The sequence below is a fragment of the Panthera onca genome, chromosome C2 (genome assembly GCF_046562875.1).
Source record: "Panthera onca isolate mPanOnc1 chromosome C2, mPanOnc1 haplotype 2, whole genome shotgun sequence".
NCBI lineage: Eukaryota > Metazoa > Chordata > Mammalia > Carnivora > Felidae > Panthera > Panthera onca.
This window is the reverse complement of record NC_138347.1, coordinates 69,803,214-69,824,757: the sequence shown is the minus strand read 5'-3', so window position 1 is coordinate 69,824,757 and position 21,544 is coordinate 69,803,214. Positions and strand designations below refer to the sequence as shown.

The 21,544-nt window shown below is 42.0% G+C and overlaps 1 protein-coding gene across 7 annotated transcripts in view; it reads right to left on the bottom strand.

The window, feature by feature from the left end:
- The window catches only part of KALRN (kalirin RhoGEF kinase), a 668,576-nt gene that overhangs the window by 307,478 nt on the left and 339,554 nt on the right, over window positions 1-21,544 (bottom strand). For all 7 annotated transcript variants that reach the window (XM_060639748.3, XM_060639750.3, XM_060639747.3 and 4 more), the window contains exons 11-13: window positions 18,059-18,250; window positions 8,413-8,621; window positions 4,696-4,870 (exon numbers count right to left, since the gene is read on the bottom strand). In XM_060639748.3, coding sequence (XP_060495731.1) covers window positions 4,696-4,870; window positions 8,413-8,621; window positions 18,059-18,250 — 576 coding nt within the window. The remainder of the gene's footprint in view (window positions 1-4,695; window positions 4,871-8,412; window positions 8,622-18,058; window positions 18,251-21,544) is intronic.

The window sequence follows — 21,544 nt, the reverse complement described above, 5'->3', positions numbered from 1 at the left end:
CCTTCCATGGACAGCCCGACTAAGCTAAATATTCCTGCCTCAGTGATCTCATCCAACCATGAGTCTTCTCTCAACAGAATCATCACATTGTATGATGATTCCATTTTTCTGTTTCTCCCTAGCTAGCCCTCTAATGGCAAGGATGGTTTGTATCTTCAATGCCCAACATAGTTTTTGATTCATATTAGGTGCTCACTAAATGTTTAATTGAGCTGGATCAGGCAAGAGGCTGACGGAGCAGTCTCTTTCAAATATAAGACACTAAACGCCCTTGCATACAACCAATTGAAGAGTTGAGACCACCAGTAAATTTCCATCAACTGCCCCTCCTGAAGGCAGAATTTTCTTCCTTGAAGGCTATATTTTCCCCAGCCCCAGCCTAACCACAACCAGTCCTAATGTGACCTCTATAGATTTATAGTTGGCTGTTTCATTCCTTACTCAGGTTAACTACACAGATTAATATTCAGGTACATTGAACAAACTTTGATTGTAATTATAGAGTCAGAGATTTAAAAGAAAAACTGTAACTGTGGCCCATTTTTCATAAAGTTTCCTATTTAGAGTATCTTTCCTGGTGTCATTTCTAGTACTCTCTAATTTGAGTATGACCACCCCGGGGGATGTCCCAGATTATCCACTGATAACATAAAAATTTTCACCGTATAAATATGCTTATGTATGTGCATATTTATTACATGCACACATATTTGATTAAACCATAAGAAAGATGCAAAGTTTCCCTAGACTTTTACTAGCAGACTGATGCTGGAGTCTCACTGCAACCACTGGCAGATGGTGGGGTGGAAGAGGGCTCTTCCAGGAGGGGGGGAGCGCACAGAGCAGAGGGGCTGACTGTGGCTTGTTTGTTGGGTTGCTTTTAGCATATTTTAAATTATTGCTCTTTTCATGAACCCAGTTAAAAATATTTATCTATTATCTAGTTTTAACTAATCTTCACAGAAAGACACATGGCCTATCAAGTTTCCTGCAAAGAAACTGCAGTTTGAAGATAATAATAAGCATGAAAGCACAAGAGAACTTTGAACTCTGTCAGCCACCTTATGGGGTAAAGAAAGAGTGATAATCTAATCAGAACTGTCAAGAAACCAGGCCAAAAAAAAAAAAATGATTAGAAATTATCGAGAAGGTGATTTGAAATATGAACCACAACTTCTAATGAAAAAGCTACACTTCACCCTAAGGGCACACTGAGTTCTGAGATTACTAGTCAGTGATAGCAGAACATGTGTACCATTCATAAACTAATATATGCACAGATAGGGAATTGCAAGTTCAAAAAAATTTTAAGAGAGTGAACAATCAAAAGAGTTTGGAGACCACTGGCCTAGTCTTGCTTCTAAACATATTTTTTATTTCTTTCTGATCATTCTCATCAATTGCAGAAAACTTCGAAATGCATGGAAGCTTCAAAAATAAGAGAAAATCACGTACATTCTTACCGCCACAAAATAAACACTATTGGTCTCTGCTATTATCACCTTTTGATATAAAATATCTTTCATTGAGGGAAGCTGAACGTACAGGAAAAACGTTACAGAACATTATGTTCTGATATGGGTCACTCTGTCCAGTCTCCGTGGAGGCTAAGAAGATATGTCAGGAATGCAGTTACAGTCCTAGTTTTAAGCATTTGCCTAATACATTTAAGTTTCACTCTTACTGGGGGTGCCCTATGACTTCACCCCAGGTTATACTGTGGGCGCCATATACACCATTCTCACTGAGGAAAAGGTGACTGGTAGAGCAACTCCAGTACTACCTTAATTTTTAAATTAATTAGCCCATCTCAGGCATCAGTGACATGGTTAAGGAGTCATGCTTAGATTCCCAGATGTCAGGGGAGCAGGCCTGCTCTGCTTTTCAGTAATCCCCAGGAATTCCAAGCATGTTCATCAAATGCCTTCCTCTAGGAAGGCTTCCTCTAGGAAGCCATAGCTGAAAGTCCCTGCAGTAACAGCCCTGCCCTGGCTAATGTCAGCTCCAACATGTCTCTTGTTAGAGAAACCACCCTCAGTTTCACACTCTGACTCTTCTCTAGACGTACTCTTCATGCCCATGGTGAAACACTAGATGGTATTTGAAATAATTTCATCACCCTCAAAACTAACTTCTGACAATTGAGTTGGGGCACAACTTCTCCATAGGTTTGGCAGGATTTCCATTTCGATCTGAGATGAAATGCAGCATTTCCCAAGCTTTGGGCCATATCCCAAGTGGGGAACAAGACCCCTTCTAAAACCTGGATGCCACTGCCTAAACCAGAGGGTGCCACCAAATCACTATTTTTATCTCCCTCATACTATGTCCCCACTTTGCTCTACTGCATACCAAGTATCCAGGTTGTTGTATAGTATGGGGTGGGGGTGGGGAGAGGGAAGTTTTATATAATGCAAAGACTGAAGAATTCAAATCCTATAATTGAAATAAGCTTCTCTAGTGCAACAGTTAAATAGGATCCACTTTTAAAGTATTTGATTTATAGTTCGCTTTGTTTTTTAAAGGTAATTTTGGCATATACTCTGGATTGTTTTTCAGGAATGGAAATGGATTTTCCCAGAATCACTGCAGGCAGACATACCTTGGTGATGCCTCCCGCCCCCTCTGGCTCATGTCAGGGGTGTAGTTCATGGCAAACTGAAGCTGTCTGTCCCATTCTGGAACCAAACCAGCAACCCTGACCTCAAAACCATGCCCTCTAATGAAATAAAACTTAAACAGCCAAACCCTCAGATTGTCTCCTTCCTCTTAAGCATTTTTGGATGTGGACCCAGAATGACAGAAGAGTAAAGAAAGACTACAATTGCAATATCACCACACCAGCTAACATCATCTCCCAATGGCTATATTCACTCTCGGTAGGTGAAGTGGAGCCAAGGAGGGATGATAGAAGTCCTGGGGCCTGGTCCAGTGCAATCAAACGTGACTGCTTATTTCTGAGAGCCTGACTCCCAATTACCAAAGATTAACAGCTCACACCCCCTCTTTTTCCTTCTTTGTTACCTTTGTTACTCAGCTTTATGAAGTTCACCATGTTCTCTCTGCTGTGTGCCCAAATCTCTAACTTTCCACTAGTATTCCTACTAGTCTTTCAACATATTTTCTTAAGTATACATTTATTTTTCTTAAAGTTTATTTGTTTTAAGTAATCTCTACACCCAGCATGGGGCTTGAACTCATGACCCCAAGAACGAGTCGCATGTACCTCTGGCTGAGCCAGCCAAGTGGCCTACAACATATGTTTGAATACTAGTAGCCACCTGAAATCCTTTTGAGTGTAGATTCAAAATAAATTAAGTAAAGGGTACACAAAAAATCACCTAAAGTTATAGAACAAGTTGTAAGGATAATTGAGATCCAGATTTAAAGACTTCTCTTTTCCTTTGTTCCAGAAATTGTCCAGAATGCACCTTTTAGACCATGAAGTCTTTAAGCAAGAAACTGTAGTGGCTTCCAGGGAGGCAAGGGGAGAGGTATGTTTTTGAGAAGAGAATAATCATAGGACAATAGGGATAGGAAGGATTGCTTTAGGACTCCTTTTCTTTTATATTTCTGATTCTCAATATAAACATTTTTGGTCACAGAATTGAAGAAAAGAGCATCTTTTGCCAGGGCAGTTTTCTGGTCCTGCCTCGGACTGTTTTGGGGATGTTGGAATATCAACATTTAAAAACAAAGTAATTTCCTTCCAAATCAGTTTCATGAAGCTTCCACAGATATTGTTGGGAAGATCGTTCCCAGACACCCAGAAGCCCCAACTGTGAGGAGAGGGTTGGAATGCAAAACAAAATGTAAAAGAATGATGGATGGAGAAGTAGCTTTCCCTAATACCCTACCAGCAGGGAGCAAAGAGAAGACAGTGGATCTTTCATTTAACCCTTTGCCATCCCTGAAAAGGACAAAGTGCCTTGGGTGTTAGATACTCTCCACACCCCAGGAGCCCTCCTGGCCTGGTTTTAGTTACTGTTTCAAAGCAGAAAATAATAAAAGGTGGATATTATGTGGAACAGACATTATTAATAGGCATCACAAAGAGGATATAAATATACTATAACATCTGATCCTGACCTTGCCAGAAGGAACTGAGGAGTCCATGAGATGAATCAAGATGGCCTTAGCACAGACTTACCTTCTTAGTGAGCACAAAGCAAACTGAAGAAAAGGTCTTCTTCCCTGTGGCGCCTGACTTCCCAGCTGCTCTGTGATTTCATCTAGTTCCTGACCAAGGTCACCAACTGAGGAGGCCTCCAAATTTTAACATCTACCTCCTCCTCCTGATGCTAAAGGATCCAATCACTAACTCAAATAGACAACTCCATGGTCTTTCAGGAACCAAAGTACCAAGGGTCCACATAATCCCAACCAAAAGCCTTCTTAGTGAAGTCATCCCAGACAGAGAGTGAAACAGAGAGGCTCTTCTTGGCTGAGCAGGTGAGAAGGACAGAGGAATGGAACATGGTAGAATGTGAACTGTGAATCTGTTGATTATAAAAATGTATCCTTGATGCACGATCCCCTCTGATTCCCTTAGGGTACTGCCTGATGCTCCATTCCCAGCCTTTGATGCAGCGCCCTTGACCAGGAAGTAGCCCATTCTGCAGCCCACCCCACCCCCCAGAACTCTCCATGACTCCCTCCCTCTCCTTTCCCAGTGCCCCCCTCCGCCACCTCTACCTCAATGGTATATTGCTCGAAGATGCGCAGCTGCAGGAAGATGTCTAGCTTGATCTTCCGCTCGTGGAACAGCTCCTCCATCTGTACCTGGGCATCATCCAGCTGCTGAAGGACTGACTCGATGTGGCTGATGGAGCTGCTGTGGGGTGTCTTGTTGTTGGACACAGCCGAGTCCCTGTGGCAGAGTGGGGGAGAAGGGAGGGGCCTTTCCATGTTAAAAGTGATATAGGGGCAGGGGGCCTTCCTCATTTGAGCAAGGTGGATATGAATCAACAGGATCATTCAAGATGTTTATCAAACTCCTACTGTGACCCTGGCACTATCTCCTTAGTAGGTGAACCAACGATACTTGTATCCTCTTTGGGGTTCATAGCACTGTAGCTCGAGACTAGCTGCTCTCCTCTTTATTCCTCAGAACTCTGAAAGCCATCAGACAAAGGAATGCATGGAAAGGGCTCTACAAAGCATAATATATTAAGGAAATGGAATGGTTCCATACATATATGTAGCCTAATATGCAGAGTTTTAATACACACACATACACATGCATATGAGTAGACACATTAATCACAATGAGTAAGAGTAGACAAATTAAAGGCATATGAAAAAAAATCACCCTTCCTAGTTTTATCTCACAGGATTGCTATTAAAATAAAATGAGATCATGGCTACCAAAATTATTCATCCACTTTATAACGCTATGCCAAAGTTATGGGCTGGTGTTATTCCACAAGCTCTAAGCTGTAGTTAGGAAAACACAGGATCTGGAGGCCACAAGCCCAGATTGTCCCCATTCTGCACACATGGGCTTGTGGCCTTGGGAAATCACCTCCTGGAGACCCCGCTGTCTCCTGAAAAGTGAACTTAATAATCCCTGCTCACTTCGTGGTTTGCTGTTAAATAAGACAGTGAATGGAAATGTGCTCTGTGAGCAGAAACATGCTGTATTAATAATGGCTGTTAATCCTGAAAGGACACAAAAGAAGGGTCAAGTGCTGACTGGGGCAGGGGCCCAGCTGGGGAGAGTAGAGGACAGGGCACAAAAGGCTGGGACAACAGCAAAGTTTCAAAGAGGATGAGTTCCGATTTGGATTTGGGCGTTAAAAGAAAAGGACGACCCCAGCCAAGCAGGTAGGAGGGGTGCACTTTCTGAGCAGGAGCGTCTATACAAAAGTGGGAGGGGAAGGTGGCATGTCATAGAGGGGAACAAAAAGTAAACAAATTGAGCTGCTCAGAGAAGTAAAGGGTGGTGAGGCCACCTAAGAGATCATTATAATAGGAAAATTACAGGAGTTCAGAAGTTTAGATTCTATATGGTCCTAAAGCTTGAAATAGACGGGCACATTCATTATCTTGTGGCATCCTGGTTTCTTGTACAATGTAAGAGGTTGGAGGACAAACCATCAGCAGGTTTTCTGAAAACCAGTCCTTTTAGCCTGTGTTTGTCTCAGAAGCAGCAGGATCTGAGCTCATCCTATATTTCTGAAGGGGGCATAAGGCCAGTTGTCAGGAGCTCCTCCTTCTGAGAGCTCCCAATTCCACCTGCAACTCTGGCCTATTTGGGCACAAAACTCCACCATTGCACAGACACCCCAATCATGAAAAGAATATAAGGCATGCACTTGATATGCTGAATTATGCATTTGTTGAGGACTTTGTTGTTGGAAGGATATGCTTGTTCTTTCTGACTGATCCTCTCAGACTTTTTTCCATCACAAAGCTTCCAGAAGAAAGAGAATGATTTCTGACCACTTTGTACAGCACCTATGTCAGCATCTCACTCACTGGGAATCACAGAAATGATGCAAAAACCACCTTAGGTGCATCAGTAATGATTGCCAGAAAAGTCATGGAGACCTAGGGAAGATGTGTTGAGGCATCCTGCCCATTTCCACTAGGCACCATTCACTTCTTTTCTTCTTTGACTGGTCTTGAAATTAGGGAGGGGATCCTAGGCTAGAGTCAGGCTAATGAGGGAATACATGGTCACCAGTGGTTCTTGATCACACACCTATGGTCCTCTCTGACATCCATGGAATTTAAACCTGTAGAACGGCCATCAGCCATGTCACTACCTTTACCATTACAGAGTAGCCTTCAGCCCTTAGGCATCATGCAAGGTTGGCAATTGAGAGCAAATGTCATCCCCACAGATCCAACTCAGACAGAATGGAACTGACCAAGCTTATGAAAAGTTATTTGGAGAGAAAAAACTAAGCATCACAAAATTCTAGAGCTGACAGAGCTCCTAGAACAACCTCCTTAATTACTCAGACAAAACAGCTGAGGGCCAGAGAGATTAAGTGACTGCCCGTTATTTGGAATTTTTTTTCAGAAGCAAATAACAGTAGGGTTTCCTAGGTAGGCAGACAAAACTCATGTATGATATATTTGTAAAAATGAGCTGGAGGAAGAAGGGAAAGAGGCTGTCAGTATGCAACAGGAGGATTCAAAACATCTCATGTGCATGTTTGGAATAGACATGATTAATTTCCAACAGAAAAACATGCCAGGGCTATCTCCAGGTAAGTTTTTCATTGTTTAATTGGACAACTGGTACAGGGTGGGGGAAGCCCTCTCCAACTGAAGTAATTCCCTCAGGGCCCAGCGCTGGCCTGGGACTTGCTGATGAGATTATTCCGGTCCGGAGCTGGCAGAGGTCCCAGCACTGGGTGATTTTAGGATAGAACAAGTCCCTGCAGGCAGACATCATTAGCACCGTCAAGTCCTATTTATACAGCACCTGGGCACAGGGGTGGTGCTGAGGGCTTGCTCAAGGCCTCACGACACTTTATCTGAGGAGCCAGCGCCCTTGACAGGGATAGGAACCTGGATATTGATGCCAACAGAAAGGAGGCAATGGTGTGGATGATTCTAAATGAATATAAGGTTTTAGACAGGATTTTCTTTCTTAGTTATGTTTGTTTAGGTTGATACAGAAGGAGTTGTATTTTCTGGGCAGCAAGGAATGGTGGAAGGGTCATACGTGGGTAATGGAGAACAGAGTGGGATGACAATAAAAACTCTCTATATCCTCATGGAGGACAGCTTTGGATCCCCAAAGCCAACCATTTTTGCCAGCTGGGGCACTAGAGTTCAGAGTTCAGCTTGAGATCAGATACCAAATAACACTAAACTCCATAATGGCTATTTCTCCACCTGACCAAATATGCCATAACTCTTTTTTGTTTTTTAAGTTTTATTTATTTATTTTGAGAGAGACAGAGAGAGACCGCATGAGCAGAGGAGGGGCAGAGAGAGAGAGGGAGAGAGAATCCCAAGCAGACTCCATGATACCTGTGCAGAGCCTGAAGTGGGGCTCGAACTCACAAACTGCGAGATCATGACCTGAGCCAAAACCAAGAGTCAGATGTTTAACTGAGTGAGCCACCCAGGTGCCCCGAATATGCCATAATTCTTAATGAAGATGTTATTATTTTCTGTTGAACATTGTTAACTTTTGTACTTATGTTACTTATTGATTGCTAAATAATAGCATGAATGATAAATAATTCCTTGAAACATCAGAGCTTTTCCATTTACTCTCATTCTAAACTCCAGTTGGGTATGGCACAGGCATTTTCATATCTGACAGATGGAGAAACTGAAGCTCACACAAGACCACAAAGCTGGTGGTGGCTGAGCCAAGACTGGGACATGACTTATCTCACATCTAGTCGAGGGCATTTCCCACTGGAAAGCACTGCCCATGCTGACCTGGCCTCGCTGGGCTCCCCCAGGGAGGGAGGCGCTGACCTGAGCTGCTGGATAAGGTCTTCGCCTTCCTTGATGACATTGAGCGTGGCGTCCAGAGTGGCAGTCTGCTGCTGCTGGAACTGCTTGATCAGTTCCTGGACCGCATCCACTGAGTCTGCACAGACGTCCTCCAGCATCTCCTTCTGAAGGTCTTCCATCCATGTCCACAACTGTGGGGGAGAGAGCAGAGACCCCACTCAGGGAAGACAGGAGAGGCCAGGGGTGGAGCAAGGACAAGATAGTTGGGACAGGGGTCACCCAACCTACCCTCAGCCAGTCAGTGCAATGTCAGACTATCATTCTCATCAGCACACCTATATTTATATTCATTACTCATCTCTGCTAAGTTTACTCCATTAATGGTTCCATTCCCTAAGGATGATCACCACCTCTGGCTTAACCTCCCTGTGGTTCAGGGAAACTTATAATGTTAGAGCAAGGCTGATTGCTCATCTTTGAGAAAGTAGGAAGAACAGAGGGCTGGTGATAGACATATTATTTCATCTTTCAGAAAGGAGGATTCTGCACACCTCAGGCAGCTAGATGCTGATTCCTAGAAATGTATCATGATTTTGGAAATATGCAAAAAAGAATGTGATGCTCCATAAGAACCAAATGAAGATTAACTTTAAAAATATGTGCTATGCTAAATTATTTGTTTCTTTTCAGGGCTACTAGGTTGGTTAGAAGGTTGAATGCTAAAAATGTAGCTTATCTTAATTTCAATATAAGTATGAGACATTTCCCCCATGATATTCAAAGCACTGAAATGTAGTCAGGGTGATATGACTGGTCAGACAACTTTAAAAGAGCTAAGTGTAATGTTTTGAGCAGAATAAGCACTAGAAATGATGAAGAGTTGAACTGAATTCTGAAAACTCATGTAATGATAGCTCTTCCTCATACAGAAACTAGGTCTCCAGTGGCCTGCCACAGTGCTCTACTGCTAATTACTCCTCTGGAGCATGCTCATAAAATGATGGAGGGAAAGACGAGTCTGATGCTTGCTTAAAAATAAGGAATCTTCATGTGGCTATCCAGAAAGATCAGCTCAGGGCTCTACCAGGGGCGGGGGTTGGGGGGAGGGAAACAGTATAGAGAGAAAATTAATAGAATCAGAAGATGTGGATTTTGGCCTCTGTTCTTCCTATAACTCGTGGTGCCTTTGAGTAAATCACTTCACCCTTGCCTATCTATGACATCGTGTGTAAAAAGGAAAGCATTAAATAAAATGGCTAATTGCCTTCTGGTTCTAACATTTATGTATGTCTTCCATGTTAAGAACACGGATAAACATCCATCTCAAGAATATTATCTCATCTAGTTAGTTCTCAAGATGGTAAATCATGGTATGGCCTTTGTAACTAGAGATAAGAAAAGAATCAATAAAGAGAGACAAAAATAGTCTTCAAGTTTCAGACAAGTTATTCTTTGTTCTTCAGATAGGAGAGGTTCTGGATGTGACAGAAGAGGGTGAGTTAACAAGAACACTAAACCCTAGAGGTAGCATGTAAGAAGGTATAAAGAATGTCCTTCTTTGACAGGTGAGAAACTCTCTGAGCCTTAGTTTTCTAATCTACAAAATGGGAGTAACATCTGCCCTGCTCATCAAAGACTATGCATATTAAATTATTTAATTATTATTAATGCTTTAAGTAAACTATAGCATTATTAATAAGCTCATAGTGTTGTGATGATAGCTGCAAGGAATACAAATTATTATTATTCAGTGTTCCTGTCATTTAGCAGTTAATAATCTGGTTGTAATTCAGTTTATTTCCTTTAAAAATAACCTTTTCTATTATAAAAACATAAAACAAGTTTTCCAGACCATATAAGCTGGATTCATATTTCTATAAGTACGAATGTATTTATTACAAATCAGTATGAAATCAGGAAGTTCAGGATATTGGTCACTGTTGCTTCTTGTTATTTCATACTTTATGGCTGCCATTTTGCCTGGAGACCAAAACCATTTTCTAAAGGTGCTGAAGTCCCTGGGTAAAATATAATGGGTTCTCTGAAAAACTACTGGATACAGAGGCAATATGGCATGTAGCATGGTTAAGAATTTCAAACCCCCGTGGTTCCTGGGTGACTCAGTTTGTTAAGCATCCGACTCTTGATCTCAGCTCAGTCTTGATCTTAGAGTCATGAGTTCAGGCCCCACATTAAAAAAAAAAAAAAAAGTTTCAAACCACAGTTCTACCATGTATCAGCTATATAAGCTTGGGCAAATAACCTACCCTGTCTGCACCTCAGTTCCTCAGTATTCCTTATCAGTAAAATGGGGATAATAGTAGTGTTTATCCCCACAGAGTCATAAATATTACTAATTTGATATATATGTGTGTGCATGCATGTCTGTGTGTATATATACACAAATAAGTGAGATATATCTATATCTATCTATATAGATATTTGTATCTATATATATCATTTAGAAACAGTACTTGGTATATAGCAAATGCTAGATACTATATTTAAAAGATATTTTTGGGGGCACTTGGGTGGCTCAGTCAGTTAAGCATCCGACTCTTGATTTCAGCTCAGGTCATGATCTCATGGTCGTGAGATCAAGCCCCGAATCAGGCTCTGTGCTAGGCATGGAACCTGCTCAAGATTCTCCCTCTCTCTCTCTCTCTCCCTCTGCCCCTCCCTGCTCTCTCTCTCTAAAAAAAATAAAAAATAAAAAATGTATTAAAAAAATTTTTTTAAATGTTTGTTTATTTTGTGTGTGTGTGAGATAGAGAGTGCAAGCAAGGGAGGGGCAAAAAGAGAGGGAGAGAGAAAATCCCAAGCAGGCTCCTTGCTCAGCACAGAGGCTCACACAAGGCTTGATCACATGACCATGAGATCATGACCTAAACCAAAATCAAGAGTCAGGCACTTAACTGACTAAGCCACCCAGGCACCTCAAAAATAAAAGATATTTTTGATGCAAGCCACCCCTAGGTCCAACTAGAAGGCAGAGGGAAAGTGTGAAATACTTCTTCCATTTTTAACTGGTAAAAGATCAACACTGGATTTGGTCCTTCAGAATGCTAGGCTGAGCTGGGCCTCTCTTTGCTGTTTTTGCTGCTTTGTCCTGGAATGTCTAAGGAAAGCCTAGAGACTGGAAAACCTAGATATTTCTGAAGGTAAGAAAGAAGAGGGGGAGAGGAGGGGAGAGGAGAGGAGAGGAGAGGAGAGGAGAGGAGAGGAGAGGAGAGGAGAGGAGAGGAGAGGAAAGGAAGAAAAGATATGAAGAGAGAGAGATAAAACCTGGACACCAAGCTGTAATGTAAGAGAAGGAAAAGAAACTCAATGTCTCAAGGGAGGACAGGCATTGAGATAGAAGACTGATCAGGGTAAGGTTGGCACTCATTGTTACAGGAATAAGAGAGAAAAGAGGCGTATATGAATCTTGAGAATTTTATTTGAATTAAGATAATTTTGTTCTTAGTACCATCCCTAAGCTATTTTAATGGCTTCATAGCCTTCCCCCACCCCCCCTTTATTTATCCTTAATAAAACTTGAACACCTCTGGTGTAGATGTACAGAAGAAAGCATCATTCTTTCTGAGGACATCCACCATGATTCATGGCACTCCCTCCTCCTGATGGTCATGCAGTTAAAGAGCAGGGACAAAGACAGAACTTTCCAGATAAAAATGAGGTGTCAGTGTTACAAACAAGGGGACCAGGGAAACACTAGGGACATATGAGGATACACTCTGGCCTCTGAAGTCAATATTATTAAAACAACATGTCCTCCCCCAAAATATTCTTTGACCAGTGAACTGAAACTGATTTCTCACATTTCTGTTCCCATATTCTATTGTATTATAAACAAACTCTTGTCTAAGGCAGAGTGAAAACCTACTTCCTACTAAGGAAAATCAGCTAAGAGATAAATAGTAAGATACAATACTCAGTGCAGCTCAGCCCAGTGGTTAGCAGCTTGATAAGAAAAGGAAGCAGTCTACATTCAAGAGTTTAAAATGTCAAATAAAATTGCTAATGATTAAAGACAATTTGACTTGGAGATAGTGAAGGGAACTTCAACACCAAATACAAAGGGTTAGTGACATCTTTCTCTGTTTTTCCTTCTGTTAAAAGAACAAACAGAAGGAAAGGAACTCTTGAATGGAATTGATATTTACTAGTGATAATTCTTGATTCTGCCGTTGTCGGGCTATTCCGTGAGCATGGGAAAACTACTTTACTTCAACTACTTCATATTTAACATGGTGTGTGCACGTGTACACATGTATATGTGTGGTCTCTCCAGCTTGTCTCTAAAATCCCTTCCAGCTCTAACATGCTATGGTGTCTCTTTAGGCTGATGTCAAGGACAGGGTAGTAAAGAAATGCTTAATGTGTATTGAAAGATTGAGGAAGTAAACATATTGTATACAATGGGATTAAGGTTTCTTATTGCCAGGGGAAAGGGAGAAGGTTGGAATAAACTTTTTTGTGTTGAATCAGAATTTTAACTATACGTATGGGTATTTTATATTATAGATATATAGATATAGACAGATAAACACAGGTGTGTGTGTGTGTGTGTGTGTGTGTGTGTGTTAAAAAAAAAAGAAAGAAAAAAATGCCTCTCTAAACTGCAACTCTGCAGTCACAACTTAGACACTGAGACATCCAAAGTCCAAAAAGTTTAACACTAGTTTGAGGATAATTGTGATACCAAGTTAAGACACTATTTACAACCTAGAAAGCTTGAGTAGTGAGTCACTTGCAATCCCATGAGGCCACATGTACACAGTCACCTCCTGGTGGCAGCAAATTTAAATTGCAGGCTCATAATTCTGAACAAGCACCTCCGAGGCATAAAGTGGACAGAACTGAACATTAGTGTCACTAAACTATGAGTAAGCATCAATATTCCTTTCCTAGGCTGCAATTTTCCTATCCTTTGGGTTTCCTTCTGTGTATGTGTCCATCTGACTTATCCCTAAAGAGCATGCCTAGGTTGCTTTGAAAAGAATTCACACCAGAGAGCTGCTCCTGTTACTAATTTACTAATTATCAGGCAGCACCAGTGAGACCTAGTCAGAATGGACTCTCTCTCTCACTTCAAGCTACAAGAAGCAACGACTGCCAGAACTGGGCAAAATCATGGAGTGTGTGAGGTAATCAGTAACAGCAACCATGTATTTTTTTTTCCCTATTGTTCTCCATTTTGCTTTCTCTCCCCTAGGGTGATCCTCTTTATCTTCTGCTTATTGAGAGTCTCACACATTAGCACTGCGCTTTCTCCATTAATCCAGTGCTCCAGAATGACTCTCACATTTCAGCCATTTCCAGACATTCTTCTTGATCAAACATACCTGTACTGTGACCCACCCCTTTAGGGGTCTGCTCTTTGGTTGAATACTTGGTCCATGTTGATATACATACTTAGAGGCTTTATGTGTTCTTTCTCTCAGAGAACACATGTGGTTGTGGCCCCAAATACCTATATCCAAAGAATGGGCCTAGCTTGAGAAGTTTGAGAACCTTCGCAGGGGTAAAGTTAAGGAAGACTTAAAGTTAGTTAGAAGCCTACATAAAGTTAGTCCTAATAGTGAACCAGTGAATTTAGGAGGGGCCAGCCCATGGAGCCTATCCTGCCTGCAAAGTGGGACAGCCTGAGAAAGAGGCAATGGAAAAAGGCAGTCAGGAAGAGACAAGGAAGGGAGATACTAGGAGGTTTGTAGAAATAATGAGGCTTATGGATAAGTGGTTAAGGAAAGAGGTATTTTACTCTATCACTTTCACCTGCTGATTGGCTAGTCCATCTGCACAGCCCTGGCCGCCACTGTGATGATACAATCAATTGCCCCAAGATGTCTAATGGACACTAGTTCCACAGGGTAAACTGCCCCTCCCTCATTTTGAAGAGATCATTTTTCTTTGGCATCAACTATCAGCTTTTATTTCTTCGATAAGCACCATGACAGTTTGGCAATTGAAATAGAGGATGAAGCAGTCTTGATCTTGAGAGTATCATCCCTTTTGAAGACTGATTTAGTTTTGGTTCTATGGGGGGTGGTGGGTAGAGGAACATGTGTACATGTGAGGGTCTTGAGAAGTGTGTGTGTGTGTGTGTGTGTGTGTGTGTGTGTGTGTGTGTGCCTGTTTGAGCAGGAAATAGCATGGAAGAATGATTTCACAAGGTTGGAAACAAATAGAAATGGGCATTTAGTTAAGCTGTGTAATAAAGAGTTGAGGTTGATTATCTTGGCCACATTCTTCAGTTAATTTGACTCTCATATTATTACTACAAAAATACCTAAAAAGGGATATTTTGAAAGCCCAGAAACTGCAGTATTTCCATGGAAACACAGCAAGGAAGGAGAATTCTGTCTGGACAATCTCTGCAGAGCAGATGACACCTGCTACAAATGCCTTCTCCCTGGACAAAGAAAATGAGGACCTGGCTAAATTCTCCTTACATGCTTCCTCACTCTCCAGACCAGCAAAATGCCAGCTGCCCTCCTGTCCCCAGGCAAAAAGAAGCTATTTGAAAGTTGAGCACAATATATACTAATACCTGAGGCTTTGCAAGCATAGGAAGGTCCCAGGCACATGTTTGTCACCTCTCTTTATAGTGTAACTTTTCCCTCCAAGTAGAGATGACAAATTTTGTTCTTGTAAAATAACATTATTGGGATTGTTATTGATTTTCAGCTGAAAATATCATTGAAGAAAAGTTATAAAACCAAAAAAAATGCAAAAGAAAATTAAATCACCCATAACATTTAACTTCTTTGTATATTTCTTTCTAGTCTTTATTCTATGTGCATATCAAAATTGTAGTCATGCTGGATATACAGTTTTTTATGTATTATACTACAAGCCCTTTCTCATGCTATTAATGAACTTTTACAATGTGACTTATAATGACTGTATAATATTTCACTAGCTAGATGCACTCTGATATGTTTAATGGATCACTCAACACGGAATATTCAAATAGTTTCTAATTATTCAAATTATGAATAACACTGCAATAAAATGGTTAGAAGATTTTAACCTTCCAGACTCATATGGCCACCAAGAATTCATAAAGCAGGATCAGTAGGATTAAACAGAGTCTTCAAATCTGCAGAAGAAATGGGCCTGGAGCATATCTTTTTCATATTTTCCTCCTGTTTCCTCTCTGAGTCTAAGTAGAACAAATCTTTTGATGTAGGAAGCAGGCAAAAGTAAAATTATGAACTTCAGCCTGGGGAGTCACAGGAAGTCTAGGTTAAATCACTTAGGAAGATGGATGCTCAGTTCCTGCTCAGAAATCTCCTGTACAGGAGGCTCTAATTCCTTCAAATTTATATCCCACAATGCCATTCTATTACACACTGGCATTAATGCAAAAACTCAGAAAATGATTGTATGCAGGCAGAAACGAAGAGAGAAAAGGAAGGAGGAAAGGAAAGAAGAAGAAATTAGCCCTAACTAGGCAGGAAGGATCTCTGACAGTACTTATCAGCATCTGTCTCCCACACCCACAACCTGGCAACACTTTACATTTCTCTGCTAAGATCCACCCTCCCCCTCAAGGCCTGCTTTGGAGATTGGAAATGTAAAGAGAAAAAAGAAGAGTAAGGAGAAGGAAGAAGAGCAGACGAGGAAAGGAGATGCAGGAGGAAAACAGAAGTGTGTTGGAGCAGCAGGGGCAAGTGTGAACAGTCTTCAGGAAGCCAGGTAAAATCTCCGCTGTATGACTTAGAAGCTCCGTAACTTAGACAGACTCTTTAGTGAGCCTGAGTTTTCCCACTTGAAAGTATGTTTAATAAAATCTAGATCATAAGATCGTCATGAGGATTCCATGTGTCTGGCACGTAGTAGGTACCCAATTAAAAAAATGCTACCTACTACACGTTGAGTGCTCACAATGAGCCATATCTTAGGTCAGGTCTGTCACTTTGGTGTATTACTTCAGACTGAATTACTATTATTTATTATTATTGTTATCAACATCAAATAAAGAAGAGGAGAAGAAGAAAAAGAAAGGAATTTTGAATTCACTTTAGAACCATCAGGGATCTCAGGGCCACTGAATCCAACAGCATGATTTTATAGATGAGGCAGCCCAGGGCCAGAGGCACGGTGATCTGCACAAGCTCACCTGGTTCTACAGCAGCAGAATCTGGACTAGGATCCCAGCCTTCTAGCTCCATGTACAGAAGGTGGGAGATATAGTTAAACTGACCTCATCCTCCACCTCCCTAGGCAGCTAGCACCCCCACAGCCCTCACAAGGAATATGACTCCTGTTCATTCATGCTCCATTCCATCACCCACAGGCTCATAATTAGAGGAGAATACACATGACTTTGGTTTCTGAAACCATTATTAAGAATCGGGTGAGCCACAAGCGAGCAGACAACCAGGCAGGAAACCTGGATTAAAGCTAATCCCCTTGCTTTACAGACACTCATCAGAGAGGGGCTGTGGATCCCACAGAGAGGAAGCAGAGCCATCTTCTGGGAGCCCACAGCCCCTTCATCTGCCTGGGGAATCTCAGTTTAGAAAACATTATCTTTTCATGTTTTTCTCTGATAGGCACTGCAACAATTTGCATTCATTCCCACCAAGTGTCAGAAAAGCCTGTGAAGTAGTAACAACCAGGCTTCTTAATGCATTTCAAATATCACAAATCAACTTAATTAAGTAGGGTTAATTTTTTTTTTCCTGAGAAGCAATCACACTTTAATTAATACTCCATTAAAATGAATTCCTGGGGGAACAGAAGCATGCATACACCTAATGAGTTCATCTGCCAAGGGTGTTATTATAGAAGATGCTAAATGTGCCTCCTTACTGGCCACTTACTCAATTTCAAATGCCCCCATGTTAATCAGAAATGAAAAGCAATTGCAGGTTTGCAACCCAACTCCTTTCTGGGAGCCTCTCTGCCCTGCCAACGGTGGAACATAATCCGTTCTCCCCTTTCCCGTCTCTGCTTTGTGAATGATTCAGGACCAGATTTTAGCCCAGCTGGCTTCCTCCTGCATGGAGGGTACCTCAGTCTCCCTTCCTTCACTGGCCACCACTCCACAATCAGACAAGTTGAGAAGAAACTCACATTAACATCACCACCCTGGAGCAGACCTCATTAAGAAGATTTAATTCTCTGTTTTAAAAAAATAAAAGAAAAGCATAGAACACATTTGCAAACTCCGTACGTTTCTTGCTGGTAGCAAAGATGATCAAAGTTTTGCGGGACTGATTTCTGATAGGAAACAGCAACCATAAGAAACTGGGTATGGGGTGGGAAGGGAGTCTCTGCTATTTTACGTTTCCTCTTGCAGTGACTATTTCTATACTAGGGATTCCCCAGTTTTTCTAGCTGCAGACTGAATGCTCTAGCAGACTCCCTAAACTACCTGCCTGGGTGGCTCCCTCCTCACTAGAGATGAGAAGGAAATGTTTCATTTTGGTTGAGACCTAAATACAGGTAATCAGGAGCAAATTGTTAGTATCATCACTGTCAGGAGGTTAGTAACCCCAAGACCACCCAGGCCCCTGGGCATACCTTGGAGGCCGTTTTTTCCTGGGAAACTGCCCTGACCCTTGCCAGAACAAATCAACCCAGCCAACGCCCCCTTTCCATCGACTCGCCTTACCTCTTTGGTGTGCGTGTGGAAGGAGACAGACATGTCCAGGAGAAGCTTCCGCTGTTCCACCCTGCGCACAAAGTCCTGGATGCGCACCTCCAGGTGTCGAGCTGCCTTGTAGATCTCCTCGGGGTCACATTCCCCCGTCTGAGCCAGCTGCTCTGCAGCCTCTAGGAGCTTGTCCGCGTTGGTGTAGGTATTCTGCCAGCAGCAACAGTGAGGGAGAGTCAACTTGCAGCCACTGACTGAGAGCTTCGCGCTTTCCCCCAGCCCACCCGGGGCTGCCCAGAGCTGGAGCCTAGGGTGTAGGTGCTAAGCACACAGCTCCCTGATCTGGCAGCAGAGGAGCTGAGTGCCAGGCTTGCCCGCCGCCTCTCAGCAAGCTAGCAGCCTTCCTGGCAGCTCAGCATAAATGGGCACTAGCTAGGTGCCTCCTCCGTTCCCGGGATTTCTCAGAGGTGGGGTGTCCCTGGAAAGAAGCGAGGAGACAAGGCGAGAACCCCCTCTCCCATGTGCTCTGATTCCCCACCCTTGTGAAGATCCATCATTGCCTTCACATCTCAGGCTGTAACTGCCAGAGTCAGAAATACCTCATCCACAAAGATCGTCTGTGTTTCTACGTGAGAACACCAGGGAAACAATAACTGGAAGGCTTGTTCGACTTTCTCCCCCAAGTTCCCCGTAACTACTGGTGTTTATCTTTTGGAACAGAGCTATCTCTTTATAGGGGAAGAGGTCAAGCAATTCCAGGGATCTGACAGAAGGAAGCAAGCGGCCACAGTCAGAGTGAGGAGATGCAGGCTATTCCCTGTGCACCCAATGAAGGCTTAATGTTTGCAGGAAGACTGGGGAGGAGCCTGGTGATTTCATCATAAACTACTCCATGCACATGCACACGCACGCATGCACACATGCACACACTCTCTCAATCCATGTCTGTACACACCATGCTATTCTCTAGAGCATTTAAAAAGGCAACCAGCTTGTAATTATTATTCATCAGGAGGGGAGTCACTGCCTTTATAATAGTTATGCCATTGATTCAACTTTTCCTCAGCAGGCTTCCCTTAAAAAAGATCTGATATACCCTGATTTAGAACTGGTGAGTCAAGTGTATATTATATTTCTTAATATCCCTGCAGTCATACAATGCCCTATAGAGTGCTAAATAAGTGGATGCTGGTAACCATGCAAATCTTGTAGCAGAAATAGTATCAAATGCAAAGTGAGTGGAGAATGGAAATGGATTTATGAGCAATGACGGTGGAGAAGTGGCCTTTAGTGTCCACAGAATTTTGTTTTTATTTTATTTTTTTAACTTACCTGAAGATCTGGGCATTAAAGACTGAATTGCACTTCCGCCCCAACCCTGGAAATTGACATGTTGAAGCCCTAAGCCCCAGAACCTCAGAATGTGACCTTATTTGGAAAGGGTCATTGCAGATGTAATTAGTTAAGATCAAGTCACACTGGAGTAGAGTGGGTTCTTAATCCAACATGACTGCTGTCCTTACAAAAAGAATGCCATGTGAAGATGAAGCAGAGATTGGGAGATGTATCTACCTGCCAAGGAATGATAAACATTGCCAGTAAACCACCAGAGTTAGGAGAGGCATGGAACACATTCTCCCACATATCCTCAAAAAGAACCAGTCCTGTTGACACCTTTGACCCTGGACTTCTAGGCTCCAGAACTGAGGGAGAATAAATTTCTGTTATTTAAGACCCAGGAAACTAACACGCTGGGGTACAAACTTGCAGAGACTGTTGACACAGACCCTTGATTGTACTGGAGAAGATTGGCCGGGCTTCTGCAAACACTTGTCATGGTTTTAAGAAAAAAAAAAAGAGGTTAGAGTGGAGAGAGCCAAAGCATAAGAGACTCTTAAAAACTGAGAACAAACTGAGGGTTGATGGGGGGTGGGAGGGAGGGCAGGGTGGGTGATGGGTATTGAGGAGGGCACCTTTTGGGATGAGCACTGGGTGTTGTATGGAAAACAATTTGACAATAAATTTCATATATTGAAAAAAATAAAAATAAAATAAATAAAAAAATAAATAAATAATAAAAAAAAGAGAAATACTTAAAGAGGCCACAGTGGATCCTTAAGGAATGCTATCTGAAAAACAATGGCCTAGGGCAAATGCTGTCCCAGTGCAGGTTGAAGTAGGGTGGTAGTGGTACACAAAAAAGAGGAAAAATCCTTTGGCCCCACTTGGGGAATTCATGAAAAAACATGATCCTTGTGTGAAGAAAGAGGCTTTGCCACGGAGTCAACTAAGGGTTTGTTGATTCTGGAAAGCAAATGAAGGAGGTACTCAAAATCATGATGGAAACACCAAGAGAGATGGGAAATGATGGGCAGGAGAGACTTCCTAGGCTGTGGGCCAGGTTGAAGAAGGCTCCTACAGGGCTGTCCACAATTTCCAGTAAATACACCCAGAGCTGATGGGAGAGAGTGTTTTTCAGGAATGTCTCAGATTTTCTACTTTAAACCCTAGGGAATTTCAGGAAACCCCAAAGAAACCCAGAGGTTGTGACTTTATATTTTCTAGGCTATAAATAAATATTTGTGGCAAAGTGAAAGCAAGCTTACTTGAAAGTTAAGTTTGGGACCAATAAGAGATGTATAAAAAGCAAAACTGAAGTGCCTACTGTATATATAAAGTAGACAACTTGTCCCAGTTTGTCCGGTACTTTCCTGATTTTAACACTAAAAGTCCTATCAATTCTAAGCAAGTTGGGATGGCTCATTACCCTAATACGTATCTAATGCTGTGAGTCTTTCAGGAGTACAGATACATATGCAATGTATGCTGCCTCAGTAGATTATTGTGTAGTCATCCGTGACATAATATGGCAACACAGAAAACTGAGCAAGTAACACAATAATAATTAAAGGTTAAAGTTCTTTGACATCATGATATAGATGCTGAAAAAATGGAAAAAACTGAAAATAAAAATAGCCAATAATTATTGAATAATTTTCACATGCCAAAGACAATGTAAAGATTTATATGCATATTAACTCACTTCATCTTCATAATAATGCTATGAAGTCAGTACAGCCATCAGCTCCATTTTACACATGAAGAAACTGAGGCACAAATAATTTCTGGCCAAGGTCACAAGTTTCATATGATAGAACCAAGATTAAAATCTTTCCTGGTTTCAGAGCCCAAGCTCAAACCATTACACTATTATGTCAGATGAAGAAGGGCCTTGGCTTGCCACACTGAGATGATTTACCCCAAAGGCGGTAGGAAGCCACTGAACAGTTTTAAGCAGAAGACAGATGTGATGGGTGTATAGTGTATAGAGACATTACCCCGCCTCTATACAGAGTGAAGGCAGAAGCCTAAGGATGGGCAGGACTCAGTAGAGAAGGAAGAGGACTTCTCATTGACAGGACCCACTTTTCTTTATGCCCATGGTACTCTATGTTTATCCCATTCCATAGCCATTTTCAGGCTCACATGTAACAATGTGCTTCC